Here is a 13672-nt window from a genome sequence, read left to right on the forward strand (position 1 = left end):
CGCTTGTGCAAATAATTACAGTATTGCTTCTGGCACTTGAATGGTTCAGATAACCAATGAACAAAGAGCGTTTATCGTCTTAAGATACGCGCAAAATCAAAGTTCGACTTCAGTGATACACTTTTTACCTTTCTCTTTTTTGCTTTACTAATCTACTAATACGACATCCCCGATCGTAGTAAAGAAAAGCGACCGTGTACATTTCTTGGAAAATTTTAGGACTTGAAAAACAATATAATATTAATTCACACTTCTAGTATTATATACGTATTCTGTGCATTTGACCAGGCCTAGACTCGTTGTGTGAAAACGCGCACAGCTTGTTTTACATTAGTAACAGATGGAACAGAGATCTGTCTAATATGGCGTCATAAATATGGCAACCATATTCGTCGACACCTCCCACTCAGTTGCAAGGCTCGTAGAGGTTCTATAATATAGAGAGTTCTTATCACGCCACATGCATGTATGAGCAGCCTTTTTACTATTTCTATTACTATTTCTATTCATTTTACTATTTTGAAATTTACTCCAATAATATTTACTGCTGTTAAACTGCACCAATCAATGCATTTATTGGTGCTTCCGCATGTCAATTTTTTATAGTCATAATCAAACGCGTAATATTGTTAGTCGTTTGATAGTAATTTTGAATAATTAAAGGAAAAACATCGCAGTCGCAACCGCGGAGAGTACAGGGTTTCCCATTCAGTTTATACAACAGACCGGAATAGAATCGGTCATTCGCTTGTTGGTTGAGGTAATTGCAATGTTTGCTGTTGTCTTCTGATGCCTGGTTTACACAAAAGACGTTTGAAGGCTTCTCTGTATGTTTGGTCCAGACAGGCGTAAATTATTGGATTGCACATACTGTTCAGTAATGGAAGGGAACGCGTTGCAAACAACAGTATGTATATGAGGTAAATGGTGCCCAATGAGGAATCTCTTACATCAAATATTTTTGAATGGTAATTCGAAAGCAATATTATTATGATCCAAGGTGCCCAGCAACACATGAAAACTCCAACGACAACCAACAACATTCTAACTATTTTTAAATCTTGACGAAATGTACCTCGTTGGTTGTGATTGTTTATTGTTTGACCAAGGTCCCCGTTTAAGAACATCTTTTGTCGTTTATGAGCAACACGAAAAATGAGAACGTACATAATCATTATGAATATGGTGGGAAGAATAAACGTACTTATTGCCAAAAAAGTATAAAAAACTTTCATTTTATTTAATTCGCCTTCTTTTCGGCAGGAATCGCCATCACTGTTCACAAATCCTCGGCTGTCAGCGAACGGAGTGGCGGCGTACGTGGCAATGGACGATGAAATGAAAAAAATCAGGAAAATTATTTTTACGGATCTGGAAGTTGTCATTCGTGATTTATATTGAAGTGGTTTGCTGATTTTGAGATATCGATCAAAACTGATGAAAGTCAGTGTGTAAATGGACGTTGTTAACGCAAAAGTGTCAATCCACACTAAAAAGCGACTCAGATGAGCAGACATTGTGCGTAGAGATTCAATGTCGAGATTTTGTTTGTACAATTTCAATGGTATCACCAACACACCAACGAGAAGATCAGCCACAGCCAGAAAAGCAATAAAATATTTATTTGGTTGATGAAGACTTCTTTCTCTCCAGGTCACAATCAAGACTAAGGTATTTCCCAGAAGTGTAAAAATGGTGATGGAAATTAACATAATTCCGAGTGATAGAAGAAGTCTTCTATAAAATTCCTCAAAAATGGACAATTTGCTGCCTGTCAGCCATGTTTGATTACAATCGTTGTACTGTGTACCACTGATATTGATTGGCAGCATTATTACAGATGTTGGCCCTATCAAAAATGAAGATAAAAATACAATTCCTTGAAGCCGATGTGAAAATTAAACTACGAGAAACCACCGTGCTGGATATCCGGCTATAGTAGCAAAATATTCTATACAGCCTACGAAATATTCTGCTTATCGCGCAGAATTTTAGATATGAGAAACTGACAAAGTCGCACATAATAATCTTATAGGAACAATATAGTTGCATATTTTTCGCAAATGTTCCTGGTCAACAACAGTTATTGAACAAAGAACAATAATTATTCATACTATTGTAATTTAAGGATGAATATAATCATTATGATTAAACTGATGTTAGCTCAAACAAAATAATCGTTATCAGCCCAGTTCAGACGATTTTCTCTCCATTTATGTTTTAATACATACAAACTATTATGAAAATAATTTAATATACCTCTTTATTTAGTTTATTATGATCACTAAACTCTCAGCTTCATGTTTAAAATTCTTTCAAACGAAGATCATCTTCAACGACATGTTCACAAAAAGAGCGCTTCTTAATAAAAGAGACTCATATACTGATATCATCATATCAATAATTAATTAATGTTTATATTATTTCATTCCAAATTGAATTTTTATAACGTTTTTGTAAAGAGTCACATTTTAGTTAAAATTTGAATCATTGATTGACACTATACAATAAATATTTGCATATATACTAATGGTTCAGATAAAAGTTCAGATACTATACTTTTATATTACGACGTATACCTGTATTAGTCTTACTATTTCCTGAAAGTTGGGATTTCGCAGAATCAATTGCCGAGACATGGGCTAAATTTTCCACACTTTTATGCCGCCTGAACCGGAGAAAATTTATTCAAAACTATGCGTAAACAAGTAAAAAAGTAAATAAAAATGAAAACAAACAGTGAAACAATGAAAACAAATAAAAATAAAAGGTTGAGTTTATTGCATATCTGGCGAAATTGTGTCGGCAGAACTGTTTACTTAATAAGACGAAATGTCTGTTTATAATCAGAATACCCGAAATTAAGTTGAAATTTTCTTATCAATTAAAGACATTCGAATGTAAATTTACCGCTTTTACTTCAACCTAACTAAAGGACAAGTCTATATTTGTGGTATTATTCTTGGTTATTTTTGTCTTATGTTAAGAAAAACGCACTCATAAATTTTGCTCACCGAAAGCCGTGCAGATACTGTATACAAGGTTTATGAACTAGAAGTTCTTATCAGAAGGAAAAATTGCTGTCAAAGATACATAATTTAACTGCGAAAATGAAGAACCAGTAGCATAAGGTTGATTAATAATACCTGTCATGGTTATAAAGCAAACTTTGATATGTAAAAATCAATGAAAAAATATTGAATTTATTCAATTTCCATTGAATATTTCCATTGTATTCAATATATAAGAACAATAAAACTGATAAGACTAGATTGTATGTGGAAGTTGACAGTGGCCATGCAGGTGTTGCGGTGGCGTTTTGCTCCTAGAATATAGTATTGAATACCTATTGAACCACATAATAGCCGATAAACTCAGGAAAGCATGCCTGTAGACTAAACAATAAAGATTTACTCCATTGATGTATATATGCATTTGTGTAAAAGTAGAAAGAGATGTCTCTATTTTGAATATTTCGATCTTCGGTTCCGATCTTGCTTATCAAATATCATTTACAATATTCATTCGCCTGAATAATATATATAGCGGCAATATCCGTATCCTTATTTTTTTACTGTGAATTAAAACCATACAGCCGATAAACTCATAGACATAGAAGCACCGCTCTCGATTGACAATAAAAGTTCACTTGCTTTGATGTATAATATTATGTTCATACGCGAGGTTAACCATATAGCGAGAACGTAAATCAGATCTAAACATAAATGTGTCAAGGCAACTGCCTTTATTGCAACTGAATCGTGATCACGAATCTAATAAAACCACTGTAATAAATATTATATTCAGCATTTCAATCCGGCATTGACACTACATTTTTTGCATAATATATTAATTTCGAGATAAACTACTTAATTCCGAAGTACAGATAATATCCCTAAAACACACAGTCTATTATTAAAAATGTATTATTGATGTACAACTGCACACACGTTACATATAATCGTTTGCTGTTGTGTAAAATCCATTGCAACAAGTGCTATGCCTATGGGGAAAATGTTTTACACCTTCATTGCACCACTCCTGCGTAAACAAGTTAATAAAATAGCAAAGAAAGGTCAGTAAGTTGTGTTTATTGCAATTTGGCGAAATTGCGTTCGCAACAGTGAAACACAGTCTTTTTATTAGGAGAATTAAGAAGCAACAGTAATTTTAATTAAGAATGGGATATTTAGCCTCGTTATATTTACAGAAAATTTGAAGGTGGATTAAAGACTAGTGCTAGCCTACCTTTTCTTCCATAAGCAATTCTGACTTCAATCTGTTTACTAACACTCGTACCAAGAGAAAATTGTTCTAGACTAACAATGGAAACAGCTTACCAGCTGCTTTTTTTAGAATGGATTTCAAGACTGACTTTTTGCCCAAAGACTGCTTTCCTCTTACGTCGCGTTTATCATACTATCATATCGTAAAAATCTTCTGCTAGGCAAATTTACTAAATTTTTCAAAAAAACTGTCAACGTCTGCTCCACAGAGATAAAGAGAGTATAAGGCTATATGTGCACACGAGTGTCGTTTTCGAGCGTTTTCAAAATCGTTATTTTCCATTTTATTTTATAGACGCCCTGTCCACACGATCCGAGGAAAAATATGACAAATATGTTAAATTAGCTTCAACTTCTACGGTAAATTGACGGTGTTTGAGACCGTTTTGGCATGAAAACGAATGTGAAAACGCTCGAAAACGTTACCGTGTGCACATAGCCTAAGTTAATAAATAACTGCATGAGCATAACTAAAAGCAAGCTGGACAGTTAATTTTTTCTGATATTACCTTCGTTTATAGATATTATGCTGTCTTTCGTTCTGTTGTGAATGCTCCACTGTTAGTTTTTATATACACTCATGCAGGCGTCCCTTGATCAATATCAATCAATCTTAAAGATCATAATAAAAAATAGTCTTCATATTATATAAATAAATACGCATAATTCTAACTGAGGCTTCAATTAGCGGAATATATAGCATGCATGGTCCCCATTTAATTAACCATTCTATTCTGTTTGTATTGCGTGGCCAATGAAATCACACTATAAATTCGTCCAATATCGTCCTTATATCAATAATTTATTTTATTTTATAAAGTTGATGTCTTGTTAGTTTCGAATTCGGAAAAAAAATTTAGAGGAGAAATATTATTTCCATGATTGGATTTATTTAAAGTTACTCAAAATATTTTTAGAAAATTTAAATCTAAGATTCTGAACCAAATTTAAGAATCATGCGTGTGCATCTAGAATTTTGATGTTCGCGTTTTACTTTACAATTCTTAAAAATAATTATAAATGTAATAATCAAATAGTTTTGTGAATATTAATATAAATATACTTGTTACTATTCTCAATAAAGCAACTTCAAACCTGCAGTATGATATGTCAACTCCTCACTCGTTCCTCACTCGTTCCTCGCTCGTTTCTCACTCGTTCCTCACTTGTTCCCCACTCGTTCCTCGCTCGTTCCTCACTCGTTCCTCACTCGTTCCTCACTCGTTCCTCACTCGTTTCTCACTCGTTCCTCACTCGTTCCTCACTCGTTCCTCGCTCGTTCCTCACTCGTTCCTTACTCGTTCCCCGTTCATTCCTCACTCGTGCTTTGCAGATACAATGTCTTTATTAACGATCGAATTTTTACACAAAATAATTTTGGTTATTTACTCTTCATTATTAAATCTAATTGCATGACCGGTTTGTCATCACTGGTGGCAAATTATTTGTAATCTTTATATATATGACAATGTGGGACTCAATATATAAAACATCTGAATTAATCCCCGCAATACGTCTATATAATTTTTTAAATTACCTGCCCGGAACCGATACTCTTTTCCTATACCCTTTGTGTTGAATATGGAAGGCCAGGCCGTTTCCAATTCGGCTTTTCCAGTGTATGCCGCTATCTCGGCATACTTGTATCCAAAGTTTACAAACGCATCTCGTAGTCTTTTTGCTAAGATCATGATGCTTAAGTTTTCTTATGCTGTCTCTATCATTTTGCTTCATTAACAAACGACGAGTTTTTATTGCAAGTGATTGTAGTCATCATTAAATTCGATCGAGCTACATGTCGTCGCCATCTTTCAAAGTCGGTATCGGGTAACGCAATAGCATATTATATCCCAGCTTATCAAACTCACAACAATATTTTAATGATTTGTGAGGGATTCTTGAATTATCTTACTTGAATGAAACTATTAAGTGATGATACCAACACATTCTTTACATTTTGCCCCTGAACCCGTTGTGATTCATTTGGTGCTCTCAGGCCTAGGCCTGTTTCAAACGTCTTGCTTCTAACGCCTAGGTCTACCCCGCATTTTGATCGCGTCGAATGCAATTTAAACAATAAGTAATGAGATAATAAACTTTATAAAGCCTCATATCATCTCATTATATATCTATTGTTCGAATTTCATTTGACGCGATTGAAATGCGAGGTATAACCTAGGTCTAAAATGTGCTGAACTGACGCATATAAAAAACCAGTTAATCAACGAGGATGCCTCATTATCAATTGTTGTTAATGCAATCGTTTGAAACAGGCCTCAGAGGCTGCCGGCTTACATGATTCAGCTTAGCCGAGATTTAATGAATGTGAGATGACTTTAAGGTATCGAAATGAGAATATATAATAACAATTACATGATCCATGCTGACAGTGGTGTAGTCTTCACAACAATAGCATGTGCTTGTTCCGTTCCATAAACATTTAAATGAACTCAAGCTTCGTTGAATCTCGAATAACCGGGCCTATGTAAATAGCCCCTTTCAGATTATCCAACAGAATATCCACAAAGCCGGTTGAGATAAACTATTGTTATAATTTGTCCATGCAACAGGCTAAAACAACGACTGCACATAAAATATTGTCATAAATTATCCTCGTTAGCATTTTTGCCATACCCCACTGCACGCGCACATGAGACAAAGGCTAGCTGGTGAAGGGTTGAGTTTGTGGGCGATTTTTGAAGCAACTCGCCAATATCACGCAGTGGACGTGAAAATACCTGGCTAAAAAGTCGGATGGTTTTAACCCATGCACCTCAAAGTTATAACTAATAACCAAAAACCGTACATAACTGACCTAAAAAGTGCCAAAATTTCAACAATAATTGATTTAAATAGTTTGGGGTTTTGTTTCCCTCTGTAGATAAAATGGTTGACTTTCAATATTGCTAGTAAAGTTATGACGATCATCACCGTTCTGGTGTCTGCGACGGCACTTCATTTTACGTTTTCCAGCATCAAGCCTTGCACTATTTTAGCTAACTGTTCATGCAATACTAGGCCCAAAAGTCATATAAGCAATGCCTGGTCTGAACATTTAAATAATTATCACTTACACTTATTGATTTCTCTCTGCTTTGAATCTCTAAACAACCAGGATATTTCTACATGCACCGTTCTGAGAGATATGGCCGACAGGCTGGTTTGTTTCATCTTACTAGTCGGCCAGATGCTTCCATTCTTCGACGGTTAGGATTTCCTCGGTTGTTTTTGAAAAGCATCCAAAGCGGGGTTCGTAGATTGGCTGAATAAATTAGACAAGCATTGTTATAATTAGAAGGTCTCTAGTTCCATCAGGCCAAGCTTGTTTGTACGTGGCGTAATCTCATTATCATCTTATTATCTATTGTGTGAGTTTCATTCAATGTGCGTGCATGAGCTAAATACGACCTTAATTCAAAGGTATCAACCACAAGCGAAAGATTACTCGGGCGGATAGTGCTATTATCTCATGGAGTTTGTAGCGAATCATGGTGCAGTGATATAGGTTCTAAACCGGCCAGCGAGATTTGAAATAGCGAGGCAAAACATGTCAAATATGCCCAACAAAGAATGATGCTCTTCAGTCTTAAGCCGGCCGCACACGAAAGCTACCTGTAGAGCTAATTAATGGGCTGTTTACATGAGCCCGGTTTCCCGAGATTCAACGAAGCGTGAGATGATTTTGAGGTATTAAAATGAGCAGATAACATGATCCTGACAGTCGTATAATCACCACAACAATAGCATGTGCTTGTTTGGTGTCATAAAGACTTATTTCAATACCTCAAAGTCCTCTCACGCTTCGTTGAATCTCGGGTAACCGGGCTCATGTAAACAGCCCCTAAGAGACACATTAGCGTAGCAATTTCCCTCAGTGTGAGCTGACGTTTTGCCGGCGAGGTTTGTTCACTCATGTTCATTACGAAAATACACAGTATATCATTTGTTTTTGACTTTATCTTGATTCTTGATTATTCATTTCGATTAAAGAATGACAATATCTTGACCATCTTCATGTTATACAAATTAGGGCGGACTTCATGGATCGAGTTTTTAACCTTCACTTGTTTAGTTCTAATTCTCTGACTTTTATTGCATGATAGCCTGCTCTTTGTCTTGTTGTCATCTGGAATGCGTGTCGAAAACTAGATATCTCTGCGACACGCTTTTGACTGAAAATTGATCGTGTGTCACATGTCACAAATTACATTTAAGATTTGCTTGATTCTTGAAATACCACCCAAAGCTGAAAAGATATCACAAATCATGCATGTGAAGTGTCAGTATAATCATTATCTAGCATTTATTAATATACAGTTACCTAAATTTCCGTGTTTTGGATGGCCTGATCCAAACACGGGCTTCGACCAATCAAAACACGCGTTATATACATGTTATTTTATAATACTCCGAAAGTTCAAGTAATCAGTGCCATATCAATATGTCGCCACAGTCACGCGTCTGTACGAACTCTCCTGAGAAAAGGCGTTTATAGATCAAAACGTCTAGAAGTGTTTTTATCTTTTCCGTTGACCGTTGGAGCCTGTTTACATGATCCACAAGCGCCACACAACTCATCTCATCGTCGTCATGAAGATTCTTAATCCTAAAGAGTATTGTAGGCATAGGTTCCAAATAACCAAAAGTACTTGGGCCGGATATACCTAGCTATACGTATTTTAAATATACTTAATTCATGTATTGTAAGTGTAGCTTTACTGGGACAGAAATTCAATGTCAACGAGTTCCCAATAAATCTACAGGGGTAGACGCGGTGCGTAGAATGAAACGAACTCGACGTAGGAATTTTGATAATTTATTAACAGGATATATACAGGTTTGGGTCGAATAAGTCAATTGAGAATATTGCGTCGTTTCGAATTTGGTTTGCAGACGCACCAACTTTAACTATCATGTGCGTAGATATAGCTTTGATCGAGGTAGAATAAAGATAGAATTTTTTTTTTGTCTCACAATGCGAATAGAATTGTAGCATAAACCTTTGCTTTCTTGCAAGCGTCCACATTCGAGACTCAGCGTAGAATGAATAACCTAAGCTAGGTAGGCTGTTTTTGTGTAGAATGAACTGGATTTCGAAAACATAGAAACGCGGTGTGTTTTTGTGACGGACATAGCGTGGCTAGGCAAGGCAACTGCATCGCGCATTTGCTAACCAAATTTACGCATTTGATGTAAATCTTTGCGCTGAAACGGAAAATAACAACTTGTTTTTTCCAGAAGGTCTTTTACAAAAAAAACAACTTGAATGACCTTCCGTTTCGAAACCAACAGTAAGAATGTTGGACATTTGATATGTTAAGAATGTACATTCGCAATAATATAATACAAAAAATCGATCTCTCACATTCAAACTTATTAACGCTTTGGATGGATGTATGGCTTGGGATGTGTGTGTGTTCCTTTCTCGTTTTAAACCACTACCTAAGATCTCAAGGCCTAGACACTCTTAATGATTGAGGTGGTGAGGGAAAGGGACAAATTTACATTCTTAGGTTTGAATATGCCCGTCAAGGGTATAAGTATGGTAAACACGGATAACATTTTTGCCAATATTATTACCTGTGTTGCAACTAATAATATAGGCAAAAATGTCCTCTGTGTTTACCATAAATACTTTTGACCTATATATTCCAAAATATTTGTATAATAGATCACTAAACGTATGCGTTTTTACGAGTCTTTGTATTCCTACCCATATCGTATTTACATATAAATTATGACTGATTGATTAATTGATTGATTGACTGATTCATTGATTGATTGATTGATTGATTGATTGATAGTCGGTGATCACAGCATGACATGAAGTGCTCTGTTATTCTGAATAAAATTTCGTCGTTCCTGACCGCAACATATGGGTATCCGTGACATATGAGAAACCTCCATTTCACATAATTGACAAAGTAAGTTAAAAAAACGGTTTGAGTCGTCCGTTCCTATTTTATATGTGAACATTGTTGTTTACCTTTGCAGAGCGTCTCTAAATTCTAATATCCCATTGGTGGATCCAATAAATATCGGTTTGTAACCACCGTTTCCTCGATTCCTTCATAATGGCCCTTTGAACTCAAGTAAAGAGCACTTGAAACATTAGCCGGTAAATATCCGGTATGAATTACTGTAGGCTATAAAACAAAGCATATTAGGCAAAGTCAGAAAGTTGTCAGAGCGCGCCCTCTTCATGCAGCAGTATAAACGAAACAGAAGAACTGATATTTGAAATTAAAAGAAATCATTATCATGTCGTTTTTCATTTCGCTATTTGTGGTGAGCTATTTATTTGTGCTCACTCCAAGCGTGGAATCACTAATTCCATTTTGGCAAAAAATAACCACCGCAAGACCAGTTCGATCACAAGCGTATTATGACAGTAAGTCGAGCCCTTTCTAGCTTCTTCGCAGTGGCGGATCTAGGGGTGTGCAGAATAAATAACACAGCTTAATTTTAAATTCAAAACACCTTAATAACAACGCTAATGGTTATAGATTTGAAAGGAATATTTTTACATTAAAATCTGCCAATTTTAAGCTTTAGTAATTTATTCTGCACATCCCTAGATCCGGCGCTGCTTCTTCGCAAGTGCTATTAAATAAATAAAACTGCATCAGTATACAGCGATTTACCGCTTATAGCGAACATATATGTTTATTGTATTTTAGGCTTCAAGGCAATCCCAACGAAGGAAGAAACAGCTGAAAAGTTGATGAAAAGTTTTCTAACCACAGCCAGAGTGAGCGGCAAAGACAAACCACGACGTCGTACTAAAGTGGAAGATACGGTGGCGATATTGGACTCATCTGGGTCAGTTGGAGATTGTGAATTTAATAAAGGAAAGAGAGCCTTGAAAGATCTGATGATGATTCGCCGTCCTCCTATTTTTGTGAATTACTATGCTGGTGTTGTGTATTCAACAACGGCAACTGTGAAATTTAAGTTTTTGCCTGCCTTTGAAGCTGCTAAGAAAATGAATGATTTTTTTTATGAGGGAGGAATTACAAATACTGCTGACGCGCTTAGTAAAGCTTATGATTTGCTCTTTGATAAAAATTCAGGTATGATTACGAAGTAACTCGCTATAATCTAAGTAATTTGCTGTGCTAAACCCAAGCTACGACTTAACCAATATCGTCCCTTCCCCGTAGACAGGCATTCCCGTATGTAATTGTTGGGAAAGTAATTAGTTATTTGTCATGCACTGAATTTTCTCCAGGTAGCCATTTTCCTTCGAGAAAGATGGTGTTCCTACTAACAGACGGGAAGTCAAACAAAAATCAAGATCAGACAATACCAAATGCTGATGATTTGAAAGATCACAATGTTGAGATCTATGTCGTTGCAGTGGGAGACTTTACTAGTGACATCAACGAGGTAGTGGACATTGCGTCGTCGCCTGAAACGCATCTTCTCCGAGTTAAAACGGTTGGAGACTTTCTAGGCGTCGTTAAACTTGTTGTCAAAAAAGTTGATCCTGATACTTACAAAGTGATTAGTAAGGTTCCACCTCCATGTTGAAACTTCATGCACCGATGCTCCCTGCATTAAATTATTGCACGGTATTTCCATGTCATCACTTTGTATACAATTAGTTTGATAGAGATGTAATGTCAGCAGCTTTGTACGCCGGTCAATTGCAAGCTTTTTTAACAAATTTGCGACTTAATTAAATACCAGTAGTCTGTAGTCGGTGTCCTTGTTTGATATATGTTACTTTCGGGGACAGTGCCCTGTGCCCTTTACTATACCATAATTATATAATATTATGCCATGCATTCACCATTTCATCTTAATTTTCATTTTAAGGCTGTGCTACAATCAAAATAAAAAATATTTGTGTTTTTCTAAAATCTACCTCCGCTGCGCTAAACTGCTTTCGGCACCACCGTCCTTCAGTAATCCTTTTTGCGCATCACGACTTTTCGTTATCTCTAGCTAACCCTGCATCAGTAAACACCATTGAACTCGATATAGCTGAAAAACTATAACTTCTGTCTTCCGATAAATGGCTTTAACTTACCTTGCAGAGTGTGTTGTGTACTCCGCAAGGTATTAAGCATAATTTATATCAGTTGAATACACTTAACAGCAGCAGATTGCATGCAATTCAATTTAGATTTAAATCAGTCTAGACTTGTACAATTATACCTGATAAAATGCCAATTTTTAAAGCTTGACCACTTTTGGCGATTATACTGAATCTTGTAAATAGAAAGCATTCAAACAACAACTGAGTCATATGATTTGCAAACCAGATATTGGTTCACTATTTACACAACATCTCTTTTATTGATTAACGAACAAGTAAGCCAAAAAATTATTTCTAATTGCAATAACCTATAATCATCTTGCATTGTCTGAGTTGCCATATATAATTACAAACAGAAAAGTTTCTCACGTCTTTCCCTTCTCTTTTTGGTTTCCTTGGAGCAAGGGCATGAATATAAATTATACTTTTCGTTTTCTTTGTTAAATAAATACCAATTAATACCAGGTGATCTACGGTTAAGGTACGAAACGTATAGTATATATATTGCACCAAACCTTGGTCTTCTTAATAAACATTTTTATTGTAACGTTAATCAATTAAAGGCGGAATATCAGATGTTACGAAAAGTTTAACTGGCCTCGCTAGCCAGCTGGCCTTCGCTGGCTACTGACCAGTCAATCGAACTCCGTGGAATATCAAACTTTCCGTCAATTCCGTGCTTGACGTCGCTATACACACATATCTAATAATATAGCAAATATAGCAATGGACCATTGGTAGCATATTTTTTTTTATTTGTGAATAGCGCACGGAAAATTATCATTGCTAATTAATATTTTTGGTATTTTTTCAGTTTTCGTTTCAGTAATTCTGTGATTTCTGTCACGCTGCGATTGCCTGGAAAATGCCTTATTTGTATACCATTCGTATGTGTACACTCTTTCGAATATCATACTTGCAAGCCTATATGAATAGACAAAACCGCTTAATCAAACCGCGCAAATATTCGATCGGTTAAAGCAAGGCCCTAATATTTATGTATTCATTTCATCATTGCTCCGTTTTTAGAATACCACACACGTGGCGAAGCCAGCCTTACGATTTTGTCCCGTTAAGTAAATTTCAAGTTAGTATAATTATTCATCTCCTTAGAAATAGCTACATTGTTTTCACAGTCAATGAACACCAAAATATATACCAGCATAGGCTATAACGGGACATTTTATGATTGCTCCGTTCTTGAAATACCATACAAAAGCTGAAAGGATATCACAAATCATTAATCACACGATTGTTATTATTGTATATCACTCGAAAGCTAAAGCTGCCTGGTCTCATGAAATATAAGTATCATTTGAAGTGTCAATGTAATATAATTTCT

The 13672-nt window shown here is 35.7% G+C and overlaps 1 protein-coding gene and 1 pseudogene across 1 annotated transcript; one reads left to right on the plus strand and one right to left on the minus strand.

Annotated features, from left to right (window-relative positions):
* Nucleotides 1–1279: 1279 nt before the first annotated feature.
* LOC114534708 lies at nt 1280–7546 on the minus strand (annotated as a pseudogene).
* Nucleotides 7547–10431: 2885 nt separating this feature from the next.
* On the plus strand, nt 10432–12088 carry LOC114534750 (collagen alpha-1(XII) chain-like). Its single transcript, XM_028556223.1, has 3 exons — nt 10432–10677; nt 10967–11359; nt 11518–12088. The coding sequence occupies exons 1-3, from the start codon at nt 10548–10550 to the stop codon at nt 11817–11819; spliced, it is 825 nt and encodes a 274-aa protein (XP_028412024.1). The 5' UTR covers nt 10432–10547; the 3' UTR covers nt 11820–12088.
* Nucleotides 12089–13672: the final 1584 nt, after the last annotated feature.

This window comes from Dendronephthya gigantea, unplaced genomic scaffold, assembly GCF_004324835.1.
Source record: "Dendronephthya gigantea isolate DGI-Jeju-01 unplaced genomic scaffold, DenGig_1.0 000105F, whole genome shotgun sequence".
Lineage (NCBI taxonomy): Eukaryota > Metazoa > Cnidaria > Anthozoa > Malacalcyonacea > Nephtheidae > Dendronephthya > Dendronephthya gigantea.

Bases quoted from the DNA above. Each gene is read 5' to 3' on its own strand.
- LOC114534750 (XM_028556223.1), top strand. From the start codon at position 10,548: ATGTCGTTTTTCATTTCGCTATTTGTGGTGAGCTATTTATTTGTGCTC. The intron at 10,678-10,966 runs GTAAGTCGAGCC...ATTGTATTTTAG, and splicing joins ATCACAAGCGTATTATGACA to GCTTCAAGGCAATCCCAACG. The intron at 11,360-11,517 runs GTATGATTACGA...AATTTTCTCCAG, and splicing joins GCTCTTTGATAAAAATTCAG to GTAGCCATTTTCCTTCGAGA.